The sequence below is a fragment of the Lagopus leucura genome, unplaced genomic scaffold (genome assembly GCF_019238085.1).
Source record: "Lagopus leucura isolate 7727_CA_CO unplaced genomic scaffold, USGS_WTPT01 Super-Scaffold_100157, whole genome shotgun sequence".
Lineage (NCBI taxonomy): Eukaryota > Metazoa > Chordata > Aves > Galliformes > Phasianidae > Lagopus > Lagopus leucura.
The window spans coordinates 20304837-20332497 of NW_024962334.1; the positions used below are offsets into that span (position 1 = coordinate 20304837).

The 27661-nt window shown below is 40.8% G+C and overlaps 1 protein-coding gene across 1 annotated transcript; it reads left to right on the top strand.

Annotated features, from left to right (window-relative positions):
- Positions 1 to 23559, top strand: TRA2A (transformer 2 alpha homolog). Its single transcript, XM_042888329.1, has 8 exons — positions 1 to 191; positions 8756 to 8889; positions 9765 to 9936; positions 13884 to 14072; positions 20869 to 20984; positions 21505 to 21612; positions 22340 to 22407; positions 22580 to 23559. The coding sequence occupies exons 1-8, from the start codon at positions 156 to 158 to the stop codon at positions 22588 to 22590; spliced, it is 834 nt and encodes a 277-aa protein (XP_042744263.1). The 5' UTR covers positions 1 to 155; the 3' UTR covers positions 22591 to 23559.
- Positions 23560 to 27661: the final 4102 nt, after the last annotated feature.

Here is a 27661-nt window from a genome sequence, read left to right on the forward strand (position 1 = left end):
GGAGACGGGTTGGGAGCTTTGGCGGGAGGGGGGCGGACGGTGGCGGTAGGGATAGCATTAACCGCGGTAACCGTAGCGGTAGCGGCGGCGGGTGCGGTCGCTGCTTGGGACTAGCGTCCCCGTTCGCCCGGCCCCGCGGTCAGGACTTTGCCGACATGAGCGACGTGGAGGAGAACAACTTCGAGGGGAGGGTGAGTGGCCGTCCCTGCCGGGGCCGTGCTGAGGGCCGGCCGGGCCCGGGCGGGGGGCGGGGGCGCCCGGTGCGGCTCGGGCGGAGGTGGCGGCGCGGCCGTGTCTAAAATGGCTCCTTGGGGAGCCCAGCTCCTGGCGGGGCCCGGGCGCTCGCGTCCCTCCTCTCCCCGCCGTCCTCATTTATTTCTTTTATTTCTCTTGTGACTCGGCCCGGCGCGGACTGGGCCCTGCCGCCTCGGCCCTCGCCCGCTTCCTTCTCCCTTCACGGCTCCGTCCCGACCCCCTGCCCGGGCTGCGGGCGCTGTCGCCCCCCTCCTCCCTCCCCTCCTTCCTCCCTCCCCCTCGGCCTGGGCTCGCCGAGCCCCGCGCTCTCTCCCCACTTCTCCATTATTTCCGTCCCTGCCCGCCGTCCCGAGCCGTCCGCTCCCGCTCACCCCGCGTGCGGCCCTCGCCGTGCCCGCCCGGTCCCTTTGTGAGCGGCGCCGCCCGCGGCAGCGCCCTCGGGCCTCGCCGGGATCCCCGGAGGCACGGCCCTCCTCGGGAGCCGCGCGGCGCCCGGCCGTGTAGCCGAGGGCTTTATCTCAGCGCCGCTGCGGTTTTGTAACGCTGTTAGGCCCGTGTCTTCTCTTCCCCTCCCTCCCATTGCTGCGGTTTCTCTGTACGCCTGTAATAAACCGGGCCTTTCCATTTTTTGTTTCGTTTTTTTTTTTTTTTTTTTTTAATTGCTTAGTGATGATGAGGATAAGCAGCAGTTGGAAGCTGCTTGAAGCAGAAATTAAACGTGTGTTATCCTCGCTCCATCACTGCTGACTTTTTTTTAATTTTGAAGATTTTTTTGTTTGCTCCCTAAGAATTGCTTTAGAAGAACACCTGAGCATCCTTTTGGTGACTTTTTCTGATGAACCAGTGGTAGCAGCTTTTCGCTTCTATCAGGCTGTTGCCTGGAGAAATGAACGTTTTAAAAGAGCTGAGTCTTTATTCCAGTAATGATCTTTACAGAAACGTGCTTATCATTTTGCGTTGTTAGTTTAAAAAACAAAAACAACCGAAAAACCCAGTCCCCAGGCTCGGTGTGTTTTACCTGTGCAGTGACTGCTGCTGGTTCCTCAGGTGAGGTAAACAAAATCTGTTCTTGTGTTAATTGCTACACAAAGGTGGCAGGTACCTGTGCTTTTTCCAGTTAAATAAGCTAATCTCTGGGGGAAGCCAGCCAGGTCTGAGGAAGCTGAGCAGCATGTGTTCTTTGTCGTTCATTTTTAAGGTTTGTTACGCCAGTCACATCATCTCTATCAAGATTTATATATATATTTTTATATTCTTCATATTTTGGCAGCTCTTGCTTTTTGATTGAAATACTTATATTAGGTTCCTTAATGGGTCTCTTGTTAGTGCTAAAGAAACAAATAGAGCTGAGGATTTCTGCATATGTTCTGCCAAACGTAGAAGTGAAACAGCATTTTGACAGCATGTGAAGTATGAGGAGTCCCACATACCAGTTTTTCTGTTGCCTCTCAGTTGGCTTATGCTTTATTTTTTTTGAGATGGAAAGTCTACCTGTTGGGAAGAGCTGCTGACCTTATTGAGCTTTTCTTTGGAAAACTTGCATTCTTTTCAGTCCTCAGTACTGGAATTTATGAAGCACTCGCATGTGAGTGTCTCATTTTTCTAAATGTAGCTGAACACAATGGCAGATAATTGATTCCCCCACAGCATTTTTTTTGTTCTAATTAAGAATGTTCCTAAGTAGTTCTTCTACTTATTTCAGTAATGCATATTTGATAACACTATTAAAATACTTAGAAAACCTTGTAGCCTAATATATTTATTTATTTATTTTATTGTAACTGAAAATAGTTGCAGGCGTAAAATTAAATGTGTAAATTTGTGGGAGGAGGGGATTTGGTGTTTGACTTGATGTTCCTGGTCAGACCAGAACTCTTAAACACTAGGATGTCTTAGTGGTTTAGTGTGCTATGTGCAGGCACGTGACGTGAGGATTGCGTGGCCTAAGTCTTCAGCGGGAGAAGAAACAGAAGACATGGGGTGGGGTTTGGGGGTGGGAGAGGGTTTGTGGAGAGCCTGCTTTCCTCAAGCTTACCACGAAAGAGGTGTGAGTGCCTTTTGAGTTCCCCCCACCTCCTTCACTACTGGGTTTCGTACCCCCTGGAGCGGTGTTTGAGGAGGCCTGGTTCTTGCAGGTAGCGGTAATCTGATGCTGAGATGAAGGTACTGATTGAATGAGTAGTAAGCAAAAGATTCTTTCAAACACATCCTGGTATAAGATTAGCTAGAAAGTCTTTCCTGTTTCGCCTCTTACTTGTGGATAAGTTTCGTATGTGGTTATTGATAGTTGACTTAATTTTCTACTTTTTTTTTTAATTTGTAAATTTTAGAATCATTACCATCATTTAATATGTAGAGGAGATTTAGGATGATCTCGGAAGCAACTTAACAGCAAGGCTGTGTAGTGTGTGCTGTCTAGGAAACTGCCTTTCTGAAGCATTGGATAAAATCATTGTAGACATCAGTAGGGATTTTTAAACTATTATTACTCTCGAGCTCGCTCATTTCTTTAGTGACTGCTTTTTTTCAAAGCAGCTGTTAATCAGATATGCTTAGGCTAATCAACATCTGCTCTGGCTTTGTATCATTTTGCTTCAACTTCAGCAAGCTTAGTTGCTGGTTGAACAGAAGAACTCTCTTCCACTTCCTCCCCAGAAAGCACAGAAACATGGTGATTTAATAGAAATTGCTAGAGTAGTTGGAAACATAACAGACATTAGAGTTAAGTTGATGGGTTTCAAGGAGGAAGATGATTTTAAGTCATGTTTGTATGCAGTGACTTGAGTTTTGGAGCGGTTAAAGGATTTTATCAGTATTCATTGAGAGCAGGTTAGGCAGATGAGGCTTTTTATCCTGTTGTTAGGTAGCAGGCAACTTTAAACAAGAATTTAGGTGTTATTTCCTTTCATCTTTGTCCTTATTTGTAATAACACACTCATCCAGTGCATATTCTGTGATGCAACTTCTTTGGAAGCTTTCTCTGTGCAGTGAAGGACTGGCAGTCTGAACAGAGCTGGGCAGAAGCTCCACTTGCAGCATTACAGTGAAGGCAGAACTCCAGATTGATTGCCCTTGATTCTCATGAGATGCCTCTTCCTGCTTGCTGTAAAATCACAGTGAACTCCTTCTAAAAAAGCACTTGAAGTGTATATTACTGCTAAAGGAAGTATATGTGTTGTTCCTATGTATGCGAGTGGCTTTTAGACCTGCTAATCACAAGCTTCATGAAGAAAATATTAAAGTTAACATACGTGCTGATGTTAATTATCTAAACCTGATCACGCCTGCAGCACTTTGATTCAGACTAGTGTAGTGGCAGTCTGCTACTTCAGCAGCAAGGAGGCACACTGCTTACTATGGTTGTTGAGGTACAGATGTGGCTGTGCTCATGCTGTGTAGTTCTGCATTAGCTTGGAGAAAGCTGTGATGGTGTTTCTAATGGCAGGCATGGAAAGGAGACTTCTTTGGCAAGTTGATCGCTTTTTTGTTCAGTTGAGCTTAAAGTTGAGGTCGGTACCTGGGCAAAAGACTGCCTACTGAACCCTTCCCTGAGCAGGTGTACATTCAGCCCTCAGTGAGAAGATGCAGAATTATAAGCTGATAATCTGCAAGAAATTAATTGCTGAAGATTTTTTTCTTAGTTGGAGTAGTGTCATAAATGAATGCATAATGCTTGTTGATGCTGCTAACTTTTTAAAGGTGTCTGCAAGGCAGCACAGGTTAATTTTGCTTTATAGAAAAGTTTATTGCCTACACATACGCATTAAAACATTTATGGAAGAATAGCTAATAAAGGGATTAGTTTGAGTATAGAGTGACAGATCATAGCATTAAGCAAATATTTTTTAACTTCTCTTGTGAGCTTCAAGTCAGTAGGTTCCTGTCAAAGCAATAGCTAAAAAGTATGATTGTCTTATCTCAGAGCTTTGCTACTGAATTGATGGATTCATCCAGTGCACGTAGGATGATACTAAATTTGCTGCTTTTCTGACCACTTATACTTTTCTGTTTCCTGATAAAGTTGGACTTCATTTATTTTTTGGCATTTGGGCAGGAGTTTTCTAGCAAGATTTTTATGAAGTCTGAGCTTTTGTTTTGCTCGTTCAGTGGTGTTGCTGGGCTACTGGTGCTGTGTGCTTCCATCCCTGGTGTGCTGTGGGTACTTCCTAAGGTTGAATGAAGCGCAGCTGAAATTAGTGTGATTTCATGATCGTTTTTTTCTTCCTATTTTACTTCCCATATTTTGTTAGCAGAAAGCCTAGCATAAGCTTCATCAGCTCTTCTTATTTAGTGTCACTGTAGATTTTGATAGCCTCGTGATAATCCTGTTCTGTCGTACCCTGAAATGGTAGCACCTGGGGTGAGGTAAGACATGACACAGTGAGGGTGAGAAGTGGCTTAAGAGAGCTATTTTTGTCATCTCGCTGTCTTTATCATACCCTCTGATGGCAGCTGGAAACCTAAAAGTATTTTGTGAAGACTTCAGCAGTTCCGTTCACTGTAGAACTGTTTTGAATAACTTTTTTTTTTTCTTCAAGGAATACCTATATTTGAAAGCAGCATTTCTGCTGAAGGATGTGAGGAAGACAAATGAGAGACAGATGTACCTGGGATCTGTTGATACAGTTGTACCAGTGTGGATGAAATGCTCTGACATCTTGCTCAGCTGGCTGGTGGGGAGCTGTCGATGAATTATTCAGTGCCTAGATATATGCTATTGTTAGGTAATGATAGGAAGGGACTTTTCCTGTCCGTACCGCTTGGTTTCACATTGGTCTTTCTGGAATAAAGAGGGTGTGAAGAATGGAAAATACTCATTGGCTTTGGAGATGTCATCCACAGAATCAATTGCTGAAGCTGCAGTCCTTAGATTGCATTCACCTACAGCAGTTTATTTGGCTCCTGGTTCCAGTTCTTTATGAATCATTAATCCCACTTCCCCCATATGCTGAGGGTATTGCAATGGGACGTTCTGAGGAGCACACTTTTTTTTTCCATTTTGCCATGGGAAAAAGTGTTACTTGCACGTGTTTTCCCTCTGAAAGGGAAACTTGATCTGAAGAATATTAGACAGTCAGTCTCCCACAGGCTGTAGCGACAGCAAATCTAGGTACTTGGGAATGGTGACAGTGAGTATCTGCCTTGCGAGTTTGTGAGGGTGAGAGCAGTGACTGGTAGCTGCACAACAAAGCAGAAGATGCCTGCTGTCACTCGTGAGGTGGTGGTGGGGTGAGAAGCTGAGTTGAAAAAAGTGCAGTCTAATCTATGGCCTTCAGGTGGCTGAGGATCTTCAGAGCAGAAAGAGAAGTAAATGCTGAGGATGCAGAAAGTGTAGCTTGTTCTTTGTCAGTAGTCAAATATGGACAAAGATCGGAGTATGTAAATTGCTTGAAGAGTAGTACGGGATTGGAATGCTTTGGATAATAGAGGTGTCTATTTGCTCTTGTTAAGGATGACATAATAAGAAAAAAGTTAAACATAGCATTCTTTTTGATACTGCAGTGGACATAAATTGTTAATGCAGGACTGTTGGATCTGTCTGACACAGACTAAGAGTTACCTTGATTATTTCCTTATGGGGAAACAGAGGAGGAAAGTTCCTTAAAATCTCACTTTGTGACACTTTGAAGCTCTGAATCTCTTAATCCGTACCTGTAGTCTTGCTAATATAAATCTTATTAGGTGCTTTTTCAGTGACTTCCTTAAGTCCTTAAACTCTTGCAGCTTATGATTCTCTTAGTCCCTCCTGGTGAAGAGCACTGTAGGAGATATAACTAGGTGATCATTTTGCGTCGGAAGATGAGATGTAATTGCCTGCCAATGCCACACACACTATGCAACTGCTAACAGGTAATCTCTCTTTAGCTGCAGTTACACCTACAGTAAAGTTGAGGAAGTTTGAAATGTATACAGACTTACGCTGTCACCTCTGTTGCTCCACTTCAAAGGTTATATGCTTGCAAATGCAGCCTGTGAAGGGCTTAAGCAACGAGCTCTGAATGAACGTGGCCTACATGGAATAACGTAATATTTGCTCTCGGCAGCTGCGTATGGACTCACTGTCATAACCGATGCTATTAGAAAAAGCTGTGGGTGGTGTCAGAAGATGCTGCAGGTGAATAGATAAGGATGCTAAGCTAACTTTTTCATGTATGGGAATTACCAGGTCCTCAATATTTTTGGTACCTCCCAACAGAACTGTGACGTTACTTTTTTTTTTTTTGCTGCTGCTGTTCTTTTTGTTGTTTGTATCATTATTATTGTTCAAGAAGTGGTCTTCCAAAAGTAATAAGAGTGGGCAATATAATTCCCTCACTAGTTTGCTTTTTTTATTGGAAGTTCTTATTTAAATCTTGACAGTGATGCATTAAATGCTTTTCTGTATTGCTGATTACTCTTACTGGGGGGAGAAGGGGGACGGGTGGAAGTAACTGCCAGAGAAAATGAGAGCTGCTGCTGGGGATTAAGTGTAAATGGAAGAATTGAGGAGAGGTACTTAAAAAATCACATTAGTGCCCTTAAAAGGATAATGTGTGTATAGATGCTTTTTTTTTTTTTTCTTGTGAACAGTCAATTTTAGATGTAAAAATATAAACATCAAAATTCAGTGATATCAAAGTGTGCATCCTTCCTCCTATTTCTGTGACAGCCTTGTAGCTAGATCAGCAGTTGGCTGGTTTAATAAGGGAAACCTCTAATGCTGTGGTTCTCATGTCACAGCCAGGCTTTCAACGTAGCCCTTGCTGATAAGTTTAACATGCCTGTCATCCCAGTAAGTGACGTTCTCCATATATCCCTTGTCCTTTTCATTGAGGTGAAGGGCAACAGGTAACATAGCTGTAATGCTTGTTAGTAAGGGATCTTTCAAGTTCCATTTTGCTCATTTTTATTGTCTAGAAATGCGAGGAAGGAGCCCTTTGAAGAAGGGGTTGGGTTCAGAGTGCTAACTGTGAAAGGAAATACAAATCTGAATTTACATAGAGTGATAAATTGAGAAATACGTTCTGGGGACAAGCAGGAGGGGAAATGGTGAAAATAAGAGTGAAATGTCACTTGTGGGAGGGGAACTTGCTATGCTTTTTTCTGTTAAGAGTTCTGCACAATTTTTTGTGATAATGTAGATATTATAGATACATACAGATTATATGTGTAGTATTTCCATAGTTTGTTCTTGTTGCTGGGCTCCCTAGAAATGCTGCATACTAAAGGAATGTGAGGAAATCCTAACCTGCTCTTTGTTTACTTGTTTTCTTAGTTTTTCTCGTGTGCACTATCATACAAGAAAACAAGAAAGTTGTGTATTTCATTGGATTGCTTTGAACTGCTGTATTATGTCTTTTTGTTTTTGTGGATTAAGTTGTATGCAAGAAAAACAGGATAACAATGAGGAAGAGAAAGTAGGAAGAAAATTTTGTCTTGCGTATATCTATGTGCATGTACTGTACGAGTAAGTATGTGCATAGATAGATTTTGACTGGAAATTGTTGGCCATTCTATTGAACTGAGAGTGTCTTAGTAATAATGTGTAGGAGTAGAATTTGGGATATTGAATGCTGAGAAAACACAGTTGCTTTTTTAGGGGGGAAATTCAGTTGCCGGTATCAATATTTTAATATATTTGTGCTAAGTAGTCGTTTAGTTCATTTGTGTATCTTACAAAGAATAACAAGTTTGAAAGGGGAGGAGGGTAGCTTTGAAAATACAGTAAAACACTGAGAACCCAGTAAGCTTATTGTTAGACCATAGACACTTATGCAGTTTTAAAGCTTTTTTAAAAAAAGTTGTTTTATAAAGTAGTTTCTTGCACTTTACCTGCTGGCTTTTCAATTTGGTAGATAACATCTGAACTCCAGCAGAGTTTTATAATCCCCACGTGCTTAAATATACTAAATGTTCTTTTTCCATTAAGGTTAATGTTCGTGAAGAAATTGAAGAGTTTTTTCCAAGAATGTGGAAGATAAATCAAGATAAAAGAAGGCTAATGAAAAGTATTAAAGATCAGAAAATTAAAATTGAATGGGGGAAAAAATTGAACAGAAGATTGGTCAGATAGAAGCACTTGAATGTTTTTTTAAGGCTATAATGAATTGTTTGAATTGGGGAAGAATACACGAAGTATGAAAAATGAAAAACTCAATGAAGAATGAAGAAAAGTAGAAAGCAAGAGTGAAGTAGAATTAAAAGAATCTGGAAGAATGAATGGGTCCTAGGTTAAGTAAATGTATGGTTTATGTTCCAGTGTCTGTATGATCAAGTTGTAGATGAATTTGCATGATTACTTAGTTAATAGAGAACTGGTGATCTGGTTCGAGCAGGGATCTATTTGAGGAAAGCATACAATATTAACAGTGGGCTAGCAAAATGAAATTTGTTCTGGAGGGTATTCCCTAACCATTTGTTTTTCAGGAGCAATCAATATAATAGAATTACTGTACTTTAAATGTTAGGAGTTAGGCATTTATACAACCAATACCATTTGTAATACTGTTCTTTTTGTTAGGAGTCTCGCTCCCAGTCAAAATCTCCAGCTGGGAGTCCTGCTCGTGTAAAATCGGAGAGCAGGTCAGGATCTCGCAGTCCATCGAGAGCTTCCAAACATTCTGAATCACACTCTAGGTCAAGATCAAAATCGAGGTATGTCTGGGAAGTAGTTCAGGTTCACTCAGAGTTATTGCTTTTGTTCATTCATTCGTTACATTACTGAGATTTTTTCTCTCCTGTAAAAGTTATATTTTAGAGGGTGTTAAGAGGGCCGTGTTAATTTGCATTTTGGTGGCAAGGGCTGGGGGAAGATTCCATAAGTAATAAAGCATGTGTATGTAAAGAGGAAGTAATGTAAATTGGAGTAGCTGTGTAGAAGTCACCCCTAAAATAAAGAGATTTAACTATTTCTGAGAAGGGAGAAGAGGTCACAGTTCACTTATTTAAAATCTAATGGTCTCTTTCCTCAAAAATCTTCATGGGGAGGGTCTTGTGTGTGGACCCTTTGTGCAGGTATGAAGGAAGACTCAACTGAAAACCACAGCAAAAGTAGCCTGTGTTAGATAAGGGTTAGCTCTGCATTGGAAGTATTGGAAATGTTGAAGGATAATTGCTTGGGGGCAGTTCTTGACATTTCTTCACTGAAACACTGAGTCTTTATAAAAACAAAATCTGAAACTACAGCTAAAGTTGAGGATGGGTAGCTTCTTGATTTTCCTGGGTTTTAAGATTTAAATTCATTTTTAAATCTCTTCATCTCCCTGTCAGTGCGTACCTGTGCAGGCAAAGTTCTATAGCTCTCCCTTTTAAGGAAGTGGTAAAACAGAGAGATCCCTCTGAGTACAGGGAGGACTGCGTGCCTCTTTTCTTTAAATGTGTCTTAAAATATTTTTCAGCTCAAACAACTATTTTAATTGTAGCGAGCCTCAGAAAAATGAACTTGAGGTTTTTCTCTGGGAAGAGCAAAGCTCACAATTCTATATGCTTGTGTGCATATGATGTAACCAAAACCTTTATCTTTGTTGAAGATCCAGGTCCAGAAGACACTCGCACAGACGTTACACTCGCTCCAGATCCCATTCCCATTCTCATTCCCATAGGAGACGTTCTCGAAGCAGATCGTACACGCCAGAATATCGTCGTCGAAGAAGCCGTAGTCACTCTCCAATGTCCAACAGAAGAAGGCACACAGGCAGCAGGGTATGTCATGTTCAAGGCTGACTATTAACAAAACGGTTGCTGCTTTAACACCGGTGTGATCAAGTTAACTGCAGGCTGAGTGTGATTTACTGTCGTGTCAGTGGAAGATAGGGGAATTGGGTTTTGAGTGAAAGAAGGGGTTGGAAACAGCAAAGTCTTTCCACTGGCATTACTGCTTGTGCCAGTAATGGGGCAGAGGCTAAGAACCATACCACTGCAGTTCAGTGTAGGCAGATTGTTAATGTCTACTTCCCTCTGCTCTACCTTTGGAGTTTTTTTTTTTTTTTTTTTTTTTTTGTTCCCTGCATATACCTCCTTCACAAAATAAGGTCTTCTCTGGATACAATGAAACAAAACATTGAAACAAAGGAAGAGACTTTGAAGTGTTCTTGTTCATAACATAGTTTACAATGTTGAAGGTTGCTTGTGATGTTATACCTCTAAGTAAATGAATTGGGTTTAACTTGAATACACCTGTGCACTGTTAGCTAATGTGTAAATCTTAATAAGCTAGAGAAGAAGTTATGAAAAGGACCAGTAGGCCTCTGAGAATTCAAATGGGAAATAAATAGTCTTTCTGTGGATAAAGTGTAGGTAAACCAACTAAGATGCAGGATACTTCTTGTATGTCATTCTGAGAGATCTCCCCCAAAGTCATTCTTTCTTCAGCACCTTAGGTTTTTGCATTGCTTCAAGCTGATCAAAATAAACATTGCTGCTAAATAAATACTTCTTCCTTGGTGAGGGCTGTGATACTTTCAGCTTTGATGTAGTTTAGTTTTTCTGAATGTATTTATGAATTAGTTCTGCTTATGGTGAAGCAGCTCACTAGGACCAGATAATACCGATGTGAGAGAGAAATGAGTGTGTGGAAGACAGCAAGACTACACCACTGCTAGTTAATGTACAGTGTCTTAAGCTGCTGTGAAGCAGCATTTGTAGTTAAGCTGTTTGTGAATTGTTGCTGGTGTTTAATCACGATGTAGTAAATATGAATCTAATGTCTTGAAAAATTGGAAGCAATAACTGAACTTCAAAAGGCATAGCAGATTTCCTGGTGAAAGACAAATGAATCTACTTTATTACTTTTAGAAATACTAGGATGTTTTGCTCTGAATAAATTCTGGGAGTTTTTTTTTCTTGGAAATGACTCAGTGACTGTGAAACATGAAACTCCTTTTCAAAATGAACTCCACACTAATTCTGAACAATAGTTGTAGTAATGTCAAAACAAAATAAACCAGATTTGAATTCTCTAAATGCAAGGTCCTACAGACAGCAGAGAAATTGGTGACAATTTTGCCACTTCTGCTGACCTGGGTCTGTGGAGGCAGTATAAAAACTTGATATTAAAGCTGTCTTTTTGTCCTCCACCACTGAAATCCATCTAGTGATGGATGATGTAACTATCTCTTGTTGCTTAGGTTGCACAGACTGATTCTCTTGTCTCAGAAAAGGTAATTAGGTTTAATTTTGAGTGGGGATGTATAAGAGAGCAATACTGAGGAGCACCGTGTGCAGGGACTTGTCTACGCAATGTTTTAAAAGACTGTGAGGTCTCACTGCACTTGTGTGTCAGTGGATGCTAATGCCACTGAGTTATTAAATAGCCTTAAATGAAGAGGAATAAAAAAGAAATGTAAACTTCTCTAATTGAAACTTCAAAGTGGCAGACTGCCAGTTTTTGTTGTGCCATTTAATGTGATGAGGACTTGTATGAAGTTCATGTTCTAAAAGCTGGAAATTTGGCAAATGGAAAAAGCAAATAGGCAAGAATTTTGTCCACTATTTTTTACAATGGGCTTCTGAACACAAACTCTGAAAGTGGAAAAATCCACACCAATTTGAAATGTAGCATCGCAAAAATAAGGAAAGGTAGGATGGGAGTGTAGGTAAATCACATTCTTCATTCCTCTTCTGTGTCTTGGTAGAAGATGAGGAGAGTTTGTCAGCTGTGGGTTTTTTGGGGGGAAGCGTGCTCCTGTTTAAGAAAAGTGAGAGTTGTGCTGTCACAGTGCTCAGGAGATGCTCAGCTGCTGCCTCATCCAGACCTCTTCCTTGATGAGAAGCCTTTGGCTGAACCTGTGCTCCGCTCCTAATAGTGAGTGGCTTGGAATACGGTTTGTTTACTGAACTTTGTGTGTGATAATTTTTTCTCTTTATGGTGAGGGAGAATCCTTTTAATAAAAGAGAGTTGAGTTAAACTGGATTCTTGCAACAAGAGCAAAGCTAGGTTGCAGATCTCCTGATAGAAGAAACTGATGGGCTAGTTAAACATGCTTAGATGAAAGCAGGTGAGCAGGGCTTTTAACATTCTTCAAAATACTTGTGAAAATAACTGTGTATGATGCCCCTATTTTCTACATGGAAAAATACTATCCAGATGCTTTTTACCTCCTGCATATAAAGATGTGCTTATCTCAGTCACAGCTAGTGAACTAATGCTATGGTTCTCCAGAAAAGGAGTTTAAGCCTTAAGCAGAGCCTTGTAGAGTAAACTTGGAGCATACAGGTCATAGGCATGTTTGTCTTTATGTTTTGCATGCTGACTCCCAGAGCTCTTTATTTCAAAATCTGCATGTTGCAGTTTAAAACCCGGGTACTTATGTGCGTGCTCCAAAATTTTGGTTTAGTTATTTTTTTTAAGTTTAGATTTCAGGTAAAGACCATGGAATACCTTGGCTCAGCCTTTAGTCTCAACTTGCCTCCTGTCTGTGCTTTAAAGCAGAAATTTCCTTTGTTATGGAAGTTTTGAATTTGAAGGCTTTACTTCAAAATTGTCATCTAAAAACTGTCATCTTGGTATCCAGAACTACAGAGTAGAGTTCATAAAAGAGCATGTGAGAAGAGCAAGGCCTCTTCATTCTTCAAGTCACAATGAAGAGGAAGCTCTGAGGCATATTACTGTGCACCAGTGGCTCTGAAAATCTGAAACAGAAATTTCAACTTCCCATTAGTATTTCAGCAGGAAAAAATGAAATCCCTATGCCTGTTGCTGTTATTTTAGAGTATTCTAGCGTAGCAGGTGTCAGGAACTTAACTGGAAAGGAAAAAAGCTAACAAAAAACACTCCACTTATGTTGATAAAGGTAGCCCCTTAGGGGTTGGCTTAACTCTTGAGGCTTGTAGGGAAACTTTGAACCTAATAAAAAAAATGAATTGCATTAGCTTGAGCAATTGTACAGTTCCATGTTTGACTTACTTTAGTTGAAGTATACAAATAGTTCAATCTCTTGCATCATGTTAAAGGAGTCTAGAGTCTTGTTCTAAGCAAGTGCACGTGCTTCTGAATTAGTTTGGTTGAACTAGTATTTGTTTCTGTGTAGTTAAGTTGGTGATTTTGATCCAGTTTTATGGGGCAGAGAGAAAATTTTCAATTTAAATACTAACCTTCACTATATGTGAAGGGGAAGTGTTGAGGTGGGAAGGAAGTACCCAGTTCTGGTAAAAGGTGAGTTAAAGTTCAGCTGTTCGTGCTGACAAGCTCAGGTGTATTTATTGTATGAAAGTAGAGGCAGCGTCCAACATTTGGCAGTTTGGCATCATTGGTGACCGTGTGGGAATGTTAAAGATGGGAGGGACTTTGGGATGACTGGCCCGTTTTTAGCACCCTTAAATATCCTGACTGCGTCTTGTTGATGATTCAAGTGAAAAATATTAGTAAAACAGTTTCCTGTTTGCTGCCTCTTTTCTGTAGTTGTAATACCTCGTGTGGTACTGATGGCACACTTCAGAAACATGAGAAATTTACCCTTGTTTTTTCTAAAATATCAGGAAATTAGTTACATTTTGAAAGTGTCTTAAGATTGGAATGTTAACTCTTGAAGTATTAAAATGTGTAATGAGCTATACTTAACTTTCTTCATAAAACGTTGAGAAATGTATACGTGTAAATGCATGACTTGTTTTTTATTAACTTAACTGGTGTTAACCTCTTATCTTACCAGGCTAATCCAGATCCAAATACATGTCTTGGAGTGTTTGGTCTCAGTTTATACACCACTGAGAGAGATTTGCGTGAAGTCTTCTCTCGTTATGGACCTTTGACTGGTGTCAATGTTGTTTATGACCAACGGACTGGACGATCGAGAGGATTTGCTTTTGTTTATTTTGAGAGAATTGATGATTCTAAAGAGGTAAATTCAACATTTACTACTTAATCAGCATACTGTTTGTCTATTGTCTTCACAAGTATCTTTGTAAAAAGTTGTGTGTGTTCACTACAAAAGTTCTCTGAGATTCATTTCAAATGCTTTCTTCAAACTGTGTGGCACTTCTAAACAGATTAACAACACCAGTTTGATGTTCAGATGCTCAAGTGAAGTTTGAGGCTGACTGTATTGAATCACTAACAAAAGTGGCAATTTGATTTCTTAATCTGTTACTTCAAGATGAAAATCTTCAGACAGGCACAGAAGAATCATAGGATTTTTCAAATTTTTTGAAAACTAACTCTTGAAAATAACTTTCTGTATCAAAATTCTGAATACTTCACCATTCTCTTTGGAAGTGTGTTGTGCATTTGAGAGTATTTTTGTCTTGAGTTAGTGGCTAGTTAGAAAATAGCTGTGTGTGTCTGGACTAAGTGTCCATTAGTGTAATTGATGTGTAAGGAAGCAATCAAAGAATCTGAACTGCAGTCTGTATTATGGTTCACTACATTAAGTTTTTTGTTTGTTTTTTTTTTACCTGTGTAAGGGTGCAGCAAGCCTTACTAATTTACTAAGATTTCATGAGTTTGCTGTTAAATAGATGTATTCTGTTTGTTCTCACAAAATAAAGAAGTGCCTGTTTTTCAGTTACCCAAGGTATTTTATCATACACTCCTTTTTAGTAACAGTGCACTTGAATGTCATACCTTCCTCATGGGGATATCTTTTCTTTCCTATGGACGGACTTAACACGTTTGTGCATAAACAGTCATGGGCAGATGTTTCAGATAAGCAGTTTGATTCTGTTTTCACTAGGTAAAAGTATTCATATTCATGATGTTTGGGTATGACTTCTCTCACTTAGCGCTGCAGGGTGGGAGGATGACAGCTGTGGACCTACTGTCAGTAACTTAAAAATGAAAACTGCTGATGGGAATTATGGTACTGAAAGTCATGAATAACTTAGTTGGGCTAGATGCATTTTTGAACTTTAACTCATTTCTGGTATGATTCTACAAGCAATTGTGATAGAGCAAGCAGCTGTAGAAGGTGATGAAACAAGACTTACAGAGAGCCAGTTTATGACAAGGATAGAAGTTGTATGTGTATGATTGTTGTAGGTTATAGGAGAGGAGCAAGTAGAAAGAGCTGGAAGCTTCCTTCAGCTTCCCCAGTATCACCTTGAAAGGTTAAGAGAGGAGTTAATGGGCTGGATTGCTGTCTATTCATATTTAGTGGTCTCTTTGGTTCTACTTCTTAGTCTTGTGTTTCTTTGCAGACTGGTAGGATTCTGAAACTATGACTGTTCTGTAGTGCAGTCAGTATCCAAAACACTTGCATGTTGTTTTGTGGCATTCATGTGCTGGTTTTGTCTGTTTTAAAACTTCGTGTCTTTAGAAGTACTTTTTTTCTAGTTGTCATTGGCAATGGTCATGCATTACATCATACATTTTTTAAAATGTTCCGTGTAAATACCATGAAGTAATTTGTTTAGTATGAAGCTGCTTTGGCAGAAGGTACAAAATTGGAATGCAGGGCAAAAAAATGGGATATTACATGCAGAAGCAAAAATGTTGTAATAAAGATGAGCACTGTAAGAAGGAACTAAACTAGATGGGAATATAAACAAACGTTTCCCATCTCCGCTTCGTTCCAAGTGGTGGGACTTTTTTCATCCCTCCTCCTCCCCACATCAGCTCACTGGGGAGAAAAGATGGCTTCATTTGACTTAATTTCACAGACCATGAAGGCAGATTTGAAGTAGGAAAACAGGATATAGCTATAGGCATGAAACTGACAGGCCCTGAAGGAGGACTAAGAGGAGTGATATAAATCCTTGGGGAAGATGGGTCAGATGTGAAAAGCTGGGTATGCTAAAAGTAATGTTACTTGAGCTGCTTCTGTTTCATGTAAATACGTTTCCTCTTTAAAGAAACAATAAAATAAACCAAGCCTCTGAGTAAAGGCAGTGTAAAACTCCAGGTAAGAAGTGAAGTGGAACTCCTGTCTTTTTAAAGCAGTCATAGATGGATTAAATAGGTGTAGAAAAACCCAGCAAGAGGGGGTAATCACTGAGATTTCACATCATCTTCTACCCTTCCCAGAGGGGTGCTCGAGAAAGCCTTTTAGTTGGCGTGCTTTGAAACAGTGTTGATTTCAGACTGGACACCCAAAGAGTTGTGAGTAGTTGTCTTTAAACTTTGCAGTTTGGTCAGCTGTGTTATTGCATGGGTTCTCTTGCAGCTGAAATCCTGCTGGGATCTTTGCTGACACTAGTAAACTTCCTTAAAAATCACCTCAGATATTGAGCTGGTGGAAGCGTAACTGTGTCTTGCTTTTTTATGAAATTACATTTTGGTTTCTTGAAAGCAAGAGAAGTAGTATTTGGTGTTGTTTTTGCCCTGTGTGTTGCAAGGTCTTGTCTTAAGTTATCATCCTTCTGCTAAGACTTCAGAGCCACACATGAGGAGTACAGCATTGCTGTGTGAAGAGCCAGACTTGTTATCTTCTGTGGAAGACCTCTTTCTGAAGACTGACATACTTTGTTTTGCAACACTAGCACTGAACAGTTTTGCAGTGTTTTAGCTGAGTTATTCGCGTGTCCACAATGTTAGTAGTTGAGGATTTTTGTTTCTTCCTCTTACAGAAGAAATACACACTGTGCTGCAAGCTGTGTAGTAGAATGGGAAAAAAAACCAACCACCTTTTGAGGCAGATTGATTGTCTTGGGGTCAGTAATAACAGGATCACAAGTAAAAGGCTTGGAGTTGTACGGAGGTGGTTCTGCATTTACTAGGGATTTCATTCTGGCTTTTCAGTCACTTGTCACACAATCAACCAGTAGTTGTTAAAACTGAGACTACTGTGAATGCTGTGTCTGTACAAGGAACTCATCTGTGAAGCATTAACTACAACAGCTGTTGGCAGTACGGAATATTCAGTTTCTCATGCTACTTACATGCTATTTACAGTTTTGACCATATTTCAGAACACTTTTCTGAAGTAGTGTATATTGACAATTAAGACAACCCTGACACAGACAACTGAACCTCTGACATAATTTGTTGCCTAAGACTGTAATATTTCCAAGTTTCTGTGTGTTTCTTTGTTCGTTTGTGCAAGACATTCTGTGGTGCAGGCAGAGCAATTTAGAAGAGTTGTTATTGATCAAAACTTCTCCCACTGCCTTAAGTGATGTTTTCGGCATCAAGAGGACTCTTGGTAAACCAGAAAAGAGCATGAGAATGTCTCCCATGTTTGGAATTGAAATTGGGTAAGCCTGGAATTACAGGCTTCTGGAGACCATTGCTAATAGTTAGAGAAGCATAGCCAGTTACTCATTCTGATTCTCTAAAATCTTGTTTGTCTTTACTCTACAGCTCTAAGGTTTGCTTTAAAAAGAATCCATGTAATCAATAGATGTTAAAGCTCAGAAACTGGGGGGGGGAGGGAAGTAATTACCAGTATTTTGATTATATTTAAAAACAAAAAGCAGCAATGATGTCTGTTCATCCCGTGCTTCACCTGCAATTCAGTAGAGGTGATCTTATTACTGTTGATGCTAAGTATGACATAGGAAGGATTTGGGTTCATAAAGAAAATAAGATGTTTAGATCCTCAAAGTAGATTTCTTATAAAATGAGTTGTAACAAATTGTTCGTGTTTGGCTATTTAAATATATTCAGACTACTTTCTGTAAGCACTTGGACATTTACAAAATGCCAAGTACTGTAATACACATTGGATGAGTTGAAATCTGTTGAATTTAAAGTTTTCTGTTTGTAGCCGATGGAGGTCTGACCCAGTAGTTAGGGAGCTGCTCATCTTGACTAATTAACGCCTTACCAGTACTAATTCAAAAGACCTTTATTGTTAAGGGTACATTGTTCTAGGTTTAAAACTGTAATCTGAGATTGAGTTCCTACCTGTGTCATTGCCAAGTCTTATTCTGTTTCTGACCTTCCATGTACAGGTACAGAATGTGGTGTATGACATCAGTCTGCGTTTTGCAGCCAAAGCTGCTAGTGTATGTTCATGTGAATCCCGGCTGCTTGCTTGCTTACTGTCCTCTTGCAAAAGCTGTGCCAATCTTTTAACAGTGCTCAGATATTTGGAAGAAAACCCAGGCTGTGGAATAAAAATAGGTTTGTCAGTTAAAGGCTCCTGAGAGGGTATTATAAGCCTCTAAATCCCAATATAATATGATTTTTTTTTCTTCAGCATGTTTTATTTGATGATCTGAAAAACATACTTCCGATTTCTAGACAGCATTTGAGAATGCTTCTTAATTGTTGGCCCAAGTGTGCAATGTCTTTTCACTTGGACATCCAGATGCTCTTGGCATTTGTGCACGTACAAAAGCAGCAGGAGAAGCGAGCAGAGATTTGTTCGGAATGAAACAGCTACTCTAACAAAACTGTGAAATCCCACATTTGGTTATAAGGTGCTCTTGGTTTGAGGAGAAAATGAAAATGTGAGTAATTGTCAGTCACATTTATGATTCCAGTCTGTGTTCAAAAGAAACATGTGGTGCCGCATGTCTGAGGTGGTTTTAAAATACTGGTGGAAGCGCCACACTCATTCGCTAGTTAGTGCTTGGCTTCGGGGCGTTAAGGTGTGCGAGCTGCAGTTGTGAGGGACTGAACTGAGTGGTGGTCAGTATTGTTGCTTTCTTGCAGCTTGAGGATGAAGATAACCGTGGAAGGCTTCACATGCCTATGTATCTATTAACATTTTGGCTAACTTAAACTTCATAGTTATCAGTTATTGCTAACAGCTGTTAAAAGCAAATACAGTGGAAGTTTTACCATTGAGAAAGACATCAGATATTGTGACTGAGGCTTCTGGGTTCCGTGCAGACTGGGAACTATCAGCTAGTCATCATCTGTTGAAATGTAATGCATCTCAGTTCTTTGAAGATGAACCATCAGATTTTGTTATCAAAAGTAACTTGTTGGCTGTCTTGCTGTTATCTTGCTCTTCTCTGCACCGCTCCCTATGTCAAAGAACTGTTGGGGTTTTTTTTCTGCTAAGAAGTGTTTGTTCTTCTGTTGTTTCATTTGTTCTAAATGAAATTAGTGCCAAATGGTCTGGGTTTCAGGTGGCTGTCTGTCAGCTCACCGCATGTTGGGGATCGGACATGAAAGTGCCACGAAGCAGGAAATTCCTTTCTTTTTAGGATGCATTGTGTATTGCCAAACTTCCAGAAAGATGCTTTTAATCATAAAAGTTAGTATTTCCACCAGCTTGTTTGCAGCATTGTTTTGGATTTGTAATAACTCACAGTATGCGTGCACAGAATTATTTTAATTTCATCCTTGTGCAGCAAGATCTAAAAAATTAAAGGCTGGGAAGCTGAAGTTAATGAACATGCTTTGTTCAGAAAACATAGTAGTGTATGTTGAGATGTGCCATGGTCTGGCTCAGCCGAGCAGTTAGCCTAGGTGTGATGTTGCTGTGTAGGAGCAGGCGTCACTAGGTGGCGATATAGCACAGATGTGAACAGAGCTCGTAAAGCACAATAAGTGGGGATAAATAGGCTAGTGATAGATAGCTCAGTCACTTCCAGTTTGGAGCCACAAAGTGAACTCATGTGGGTGTTACTCCTCTACGTAGATTAGATGTGAATTCAGCAGGGTTCCTGTTACGGAACTGGTAAGAAGTGAATTTCTGAGCAGCTGTTATACTCTTTTTTGGTTTTAGAAAAAGGGAAAAGCTGCTCTGCTCAGAGGCGTGTTCATGAGCTGGGGGTGTGAATTGTGTCTCAGGTAAATAATATAAAAAAATCTTGAGTTAAACTCAAGATTGTAAGATATATCTGTCCCAAAAATGAAAATAATACATATAGGACAAGCTGCCTAGAAAAGTAGTATTTTGGAGATCTTAGGGCAGTGGTAGATGGAAGGTGCAAACACCAAAAATGTCCTTTGAAAATTTTAATAACGATTAAATCCACCATCAGTTATTTGTGAAATTATTTTTTTCAAGGCAGCATTCCCTATGTATAATTCTCATAAGTTTGCTGTGGTCCTTTGGAAAAACTGCTTGCATGATTTGGGTTTGCGAAAGGCCGTTGTATTGATTCAGAGCTGAAAGGAGCAGGGTAGGACCCCCAGTGAGCGCGTGCACGGCTGTGAGCAGCTCTGAAGGCACGGGCTTCTCAGGCGCAGCCCTCTGTGCGTATGGCTTTGGCTGGCCGCTATTGTGAGGGCGGGTGGGGAGGAAGGTTGTAATTAGGTATCCATGTAGGCTGAACCCGCCATTTTACTAAGCTGGAGTAGGTCCTTGTAAGGGAGATGGCAGGAGGCTGGGAGAGCATGAAATGGCAGCCGACTAGCAGTAATCCGGCCATATGCACCCTACAGGAAGCCACTGTTTTGCACAGCCTTTGAATCCGCCCATCCCCTCTGGGTCGGAGCCGATGGTAGGAAAGATGTGGTTTTCAGGAAAAGCCGTTTTGACTTTGTTTACCTTTTTGATGGGTAGAAGGCAAAGTCTACTACAAGGGAAGCGATTGTGCTAGTGGATGGTCCTGTGCTTTCTTAAAAAGGGATTGATTGCCTGCCACGGCACTCGGCGCCTCGATGCAGCCCTGAAAGCGCTGCCGGCAAGCGGGCCGGGGGCTGGGGCCGAGCCACCACAATGGGGCACTAGTAGCCAGCCTAAGTGGAGCCGGCTTGGGGCTTGTTGGTCTGGGTCTGGCAGAAATCAGTGTGGTTTGTGCCTAGCTTTCCATAGGAGGTCGAAGGTTTCATGTCCTCATTCCTTCTCTTTCCTGCAGGCAATGGAGCATGCAAACGGAATGGAGCTGGATGGCAGGAGGATTCGGGTGGATTACTCCATCACCAAGAGAGCGCATACACCCACCCCAGGCATCTACATGGGCAGGCCAACACAGTAAGGAGTCCTCATTTCCTGTGGTGGGACTAAAATTGATTTAAATGAGAAGACTGAAGTCTGGTTGAGGAAACTGTGCTGCAGACTGCCTATTTTATTTTTACATTTTAGAATTAAATGTTTTCCTGCACAAAGGTATTAATGTAAAGTGTGTTACTGCGATTCAGATTTAAGTCCTTCTGTGGTTTCTTGTGTTTTTATCTAAAAAAAAGTGTGTTATTTTTTAAAAAATTTCATCCAGCACAGTCAGCTAACGCACCCTTAGCTTTATGAAATACCAGGGTGCCTATTTGCCTTCAATTCTAATGAGATCTAGGCTGAAAGTCTTGATGGTATTTTGCCTTTTTTGGGAAGGAGTAGGTCTTAAGGGTTATTTGTTTGGAAGGTGTTTACGTGCTTAATTATTAGATTGTTTAAGGGCTCAGTCTTCAGTGTGTGATTTACAACACTGAAAAATGTTTTTGAATGATTTAATTTGATGAGACTATAATCTGAATTCCTTCTTATTTTTTCCTAACAGCAGTGGAGGAGGTGGTGGTGGTGGAGCAGGTCGACGCCGTGACTCTTACTATGATAGGGGGTATGACAGAGGGTATGACAGATACGAAGAATATGACTACAGATACAGGTAAGTAATGGTTGTATTTCTGGGAAAAAAAAAAAAAAAAAAGTTGGAAGAAAACAAATTTCTCAGTTTTAGATGGTAGAAATGTTACTCCATTTGTACCAAGATTCCTCATGTGTGCTTGCTTTGTTGAGAGCCGCCTTACAGTAGATTTTGTAATGCAAGATTGAAGTGCTTGTAATCTTCAGTGTTTCTGTAGTGCAGTTACTTGTTAATGGGTTGTGTGAGAGGTTAATTTTGCTAGCTGGAGAAGGTGTAGAACGTATACCCTCCAACTGTAGCAGACAGGAATAAAAGGGAACTCTTCTGTTCCGTACTGTATATAGAGCCAGGAACAGCTGACAAACAGTGCTGCTGAAGAAGGAGTTATTTGTAGATGGGGTTTTTAATGCTTGACATTTCACAGCTATCTGACCATTCTGAAAGTTACCTAGTTTCAGAGAATGTTGTACAACAAGAATGGTAGGCATCTGTAATAGCACTTAGGTGTTTACAGAGCTAGTGAGAGTTTATTAAATGTGCTGTAGAGATACATCAGGTTTTAAACACATCAGATAGAGAAATACAAAAGCATTTGTTAAATAACTGTAAGCTGCAGCCAGATCAAGCAGGAGTCATTCATGCAGGCCAAGGTTTTCAGTGCTAAGGAAATGATAATATTCTGTAGAAGTAATGTGAATGAGGCCTCTTTCATTATGATTGTTTGCTTTCTTTTTAATTTCCTTTAAAGGAGACGATCACCATCGCCTTACTATAGCAGGTACCGGTCACGGTCAAGATCCCGTTCCTATAGTCCAAGTAAGTAAACATGAATGAATAAATAGAATCGGGCTGGTGTGACACTTGTTACAGTACTAACTGGTCAGTGAGAGTTCTGAACGTGAGAGCAAAAAAGCCTGGGCTCTGCAATGCTGGAGTCTGTGTGTGCTCTTCGTTCATAGTAACAATGTTGTCTTTTGTTTCTTTCCAGGGCGCTACTGAAGATCGGAAGAACAAACAGTTGAGGACTTGGTTTTTAAATAAAAAGTTTAGATCTTAGCTTCCCTACTGTTTTCCCTCCTTTCCCTCCCTTCCTTGACCTCCATCCAGCTATTTTAGAAAACTTGGGTTCATTTAGAATATACATATCTTCTGTTGAAGTATTCCTGTTTTCCATCCCTCCTTATGTAATACTCTTAAATATCGTAATTGTAGTTTTTGTGTAGTATAACATCTTAAGCAAAGTTAAATAGAAAACCCAAAGTGTTGATACATTTTGGAAGTCATTCCTATTTTGTTTTTAAAACAATTGGACTCCTGGCTAATCAAGAGAGCAGTGATATTTTTAAAGCTTGCATGTCATACGTAATGCACACACTCAGATGCTTTGATATAAACCTGCATTTCCAAGTAACTCGTTGATCCTTCTGTTAAAAGGCAAACATTTTACTTTGATAAACAAGTAACAACTTTGAGCCTTTACTGTAAAGACAAATTTATTTAGGTAGTGATGAACCAGAGGATTTTGGTTGTTTTTTTTTTGTTTTGTTTTTTGGTCAGGTAGTTGCTTTGAGTGTAGAATATTTGAGCTAGAGAAAAAAAAAATGGGTATTTGGCTGACTTGGAAAACATCCTTGTACACTGAAAATTAAGGCTGCGTTTTATAGATAAATTTCTGGATAGCTGAACAGTGGAAAATATTTGGAGTTAAAACCATAGAACTCCTGGGACTTTTTTTTATTGTGCTTGGTTAAATATTTCCCCTTAATAAGTGCAGGAGAAAACAACTATTTATTGAACATAGCAATTAGTTATATAATTTGCTGTTCACTTAACAACAAACAAAACCCCAGACTTTTGGTATTGCAATAATGATGAAGTTTTGTTTCCAGTCCTTTTGAAAGCATGGATGGAAAACCTGTAACTACATGTAAACTTTTCTTTCCTTTCAATAAAAGTAAATTCCACTGAGATGTGCTTTCTTGTTGTCTGCTGTGCGTCTCCCATCACCTTGGTAGACAGGTTAAGCAGGACGCGATACTGCTGGATGGTTAGTAAAGTCAGCATTTATCAGTTTGCCTGGGGACTTTGCCTTCCCTGAGAAGTGGCACGCAGTGGTGTGAGATGGCTAAGCAGAGTGGGCAGTCCAGGTTGTCCCCGACAGTTTTGGCACTTGGTGGAATCATGGCGAGATGGTTTAAGGAGAGGAAACACTATTAACTTTGTTTGGGTTTCTGGCAAGTTCTGCTCCCTGAAATAACTTGCCATGTGGCTGGCTCAGTGTTGGTGTTGGCACAGCAAAAGCAATGGAACTACCAAGCTCTTGCAGCAAGAAGCATCGCGTCCTGATTGTCACAGAATGCCACCAAAAACATTTCTCATAATTTTAAGGGTAAGCGTATGAAGCAATTGTAACTATTGCTGAGTGTCGGTGCCAGGAACTATTTACGAGTAATTAAAAGAAACAGACACCCACATATTTTTTAAAAGATTTGATAGAACACACATGGAGAAATGTGTATCTTCTGCTGCTGCTCAGTGTTTATCTGTTAGGTTTATCCCTAAATTGCAATTGAAAGTTCTCAATAAAATGAGCCTGTGTTCTCCCAGAGGAGAACTTTTCTTTAGGGTCAGTGTTCAATGGATTTAGGAGCGCCATTTATCTGACTGATAGTGCTGGTAGTGTTTATGAAAGAGAGCAGCCTGGTGAGGCAGTGTGTGCGGAGCCTTGAAAGACAGCTGATTGCACAGGAAGTACTTCCTCTTGCCAGTTTTGAGTTCTAGGGCTCTGATGGTACACAGAAGTTTTGCAACAAAGTAGAATTAAGTCAACCTACGTAACAAAACTCGGAGAAGATGTTGCTTTGTGCTAGTACCCAGAAAGCTGGATTTTGCCATGGGCTTTAAATAAGTACTAAGGAAAAACCCAGTGGTTCACCTTGGTTCTTCTGTAGCTCTAATTGAAAGCTTAGCATATAGAGTGCAAGATAATGCTCCCAACAGCTGCTGTGCAGGCCAGCCCAAGGCTGTACCAGAAAGCCTGCAACTGATGGCAGCCGTTAAGAGAAACACTGCTTTACGTATTTGGTCAAAATAACTTCTGAGTTTGCATGTGCAAAGCTAAGATACGTGCATAAGGTGAAGTTTATTAAGGCTATCATTTGATGTCATTTATGCTTGACAACATAGAAGGTTCTGTCCTGCAGTACTGACCAAGCAGTTGTGACCTAGTCTACTGAGTAATGCTTTGTGGGAGAAGCACCTTCTGTTGCATGGCTTCAGTAAGGAACAGTAGTTACGTATGCTTACCCTTTCCTTGATGTATTCTTAGTAGATAGGGACAAGCACGAGCTGAGTGAATAAACCTTGTCATTACAGCTCTGCACAATTTTCCTCCTGCGGAAGAGGCTCCAGCTCTTACCCAGCTGCCTTCTGTGGAGCTGCTGCAGTTCTCAGGGGCTTACAGGACCTCTCAATGCCACAATCTGGCACAAGCAGTTTGTATTGCTTCCTATGGTAGAAGTTGGGTGAATGATGTGGCCAAACTCCTTGTGCACGTGGTCAGCATCTTTCTCTTCTAAATAGAAGTGTGATGGAGAGTGCAATGTTTTCAAGCCACACTGTCTCCAATATCCAGACATCTCCCATGCTATTTATGTTTGGCTCCTGGGTGAAGGAGTGCTAGTTTCATCAGTTTGTATCGTGTTTCATCATGTCTGTGCTGTACAGAGCTGGAAGTACAGCACCTGCATCCAGTCTAGGTGGAAAGCATTGTTTCCCATAAGTAGATCAGTACTATGTGTAGACGGAGTGGGAATGCCATCATCACACTCCTTCAGCTTGTGTCAAAAGTATCATTAAACCGGAGCGTAAGCTTAATCATTTTTCTTCTCTGCTTTAGATAGGAGCTGTGGATAAAAGATGTTACGTGTTTGTTTTAAAGAAATCACAGCTCTACGTGCCTTAGAGAGAGCTGTAAGTCGCTGCTGTTGAAGGACATGATAAGAGAGATCACCTTACACAGAATGACAGCCCTTGTGGCATCATTGATGTCTAATAGCAGATACCTTTTCATATTCAAATTAACCATTAACGTATTTGGCTGAACACTAAAGGTGATTAACTAAGATAGGATACCTGTATTTAAATCAGTTCTTGGAAAAAATGGGTGGCTGCTATGGAAATAGAAGTTTCCCTAAGTGAGAAAAGGCTTGCAGTGCTTCCTGTGTGAGTGGTGAGTTGTCACAGAAGAAAGCAATCCTGACTGTAAATGCTCCTCACATCCTGCCTGTGACCACTGTCTCACCCTTACAGGACTGGGATGCACGTTCTCTGAAAATATCAAATCCAGTAGTTTGTGATCTGTCAAATCTTCCAGGCTGATTTTTTTCTCTTGCAAACCTGCTCCCTTATTGCATGGAATATGCTGTTACAAATAAGCATTGCCAGGCATGTGATAGCCTTCCAGGCTGCTTCGGTGGCTTTGGCTTTCAAGATGTACCCCAAGGGAAGGCACTGACAGCATTCCTCAAGTTGCACAGAGATGCATCACAGTTACTGGGTGGAGCTTCTGTGGGTCTTTATTTTAAAAGGAAAAAAAATACATGCACCTATAAACTCGATGGGGTAGAGCAATGCGCCGGTGCTACTAGAGAGCAGTCTTGCAGATCTCCATGTGGAGGAACCACGGGCTGTTTGGACCCATCTGTTGTACTGCTCCACGTTTGCTCACATTCTCAGCATGATGGTAATGAACCAGGGTAATGAAAATGAGATGCTTATTTACTGTACTACAATATCTGTCAGCTGGCCCCCTCTGTCTTGTGGTGGAAATGAGAAGATACAGAAGACTCGAAGAACAGCTAAAGATAACTAATACTTGTACCCTCTATGCAGTCAGTTTCTAATAATTTGCAATAGCTCAGCCCTCTTCCATAGGGGTCTGTGGCAATGGGCACTCAGTTCTCAGCAGTCGTTCATGTAGGAAGAAAAAGCTCCTGGCTGTTGTTGACTGAAACATGATTGGTGGTATGTGATTCAAGATCCTTATGAATATAAGTAACATAAAGCATCTAATTCCCATCAAATGCACAGAATATTTTCAGTAGAAAAAATTCAGCTACTTTGATGGCGATCTCACACACAGTGGAATATGTTGGCATGATCTGGATTGTAGCAGAACGGCAACAGAATGAAGAACTTTGTCAGCAGCTCCTATCTCCTGCTTGTAACATTTCACCTCCTGTGCTTTCCTAGTGCTCCCATTTTTCTTCTGCTCCTGGCTCACAGTGTCAGCTTTTCCCTCCCTCTGGGTTTGGTGCAGTGCTGGGGGCAGGTGGAGAGAAGCAAAATCTTGAGAAAGCTAATCTGCTTCATTGTGAGAAATCCCAGGTGTGAAATCCCATGGTCACTATACAGCCGAGTCCCTCCTGGCTGAGGATGTGATTTGGATTTCTAGGTTGTGATTGTAGTGCAGCAAATGTTCAGAAGTTGGTCATCAAAAACAACAATAAAATAAAATAAAAGCCTCCCCCTCCCCAGACAGACAGACAAATAAACAAGGAAACCCACTCAGATGCATCTCAGCTCAGCTGAACTCTCTGTGTAATTCTGTAGACACAGAAACCTCTAACAGTTCTTGTACCTTCAGAGCAATCCATTCTCCTTAGAGGAAGGTTAATTATGTGTAATAAAGCCTCCTGCTGACCTCCCTGGCTGCCACCCCAAGCCCAGGCTGGGGCAGCTGCTCCATACCCCTGCTCTCATCTACTTTTCTCTGCCTGCCTTGCACAGTGGCAGATCCCTGAATGCTCTGTTGTTGACCAGAAGAGAGATAAAGAAGCAGAGAAATCTGGTTATAACCTGCACTGCATACTTGAAGGCCTTTCCTTGTGTGTGGGGGGCTGAACAGTAAAGCTACCAGCTTCTTCCTGGTGGACTGTATTGGGGCTGAGAGTAATACCTGGCAGGCAGGCAAAAAAGGGTGATGGTGGAGCTGGAGACAAGTGCTTGCTCACGCTGAAGCTTCCTTCACAAGTCTACAATGAACAAAACAATGGCTGTGCAGGACCTG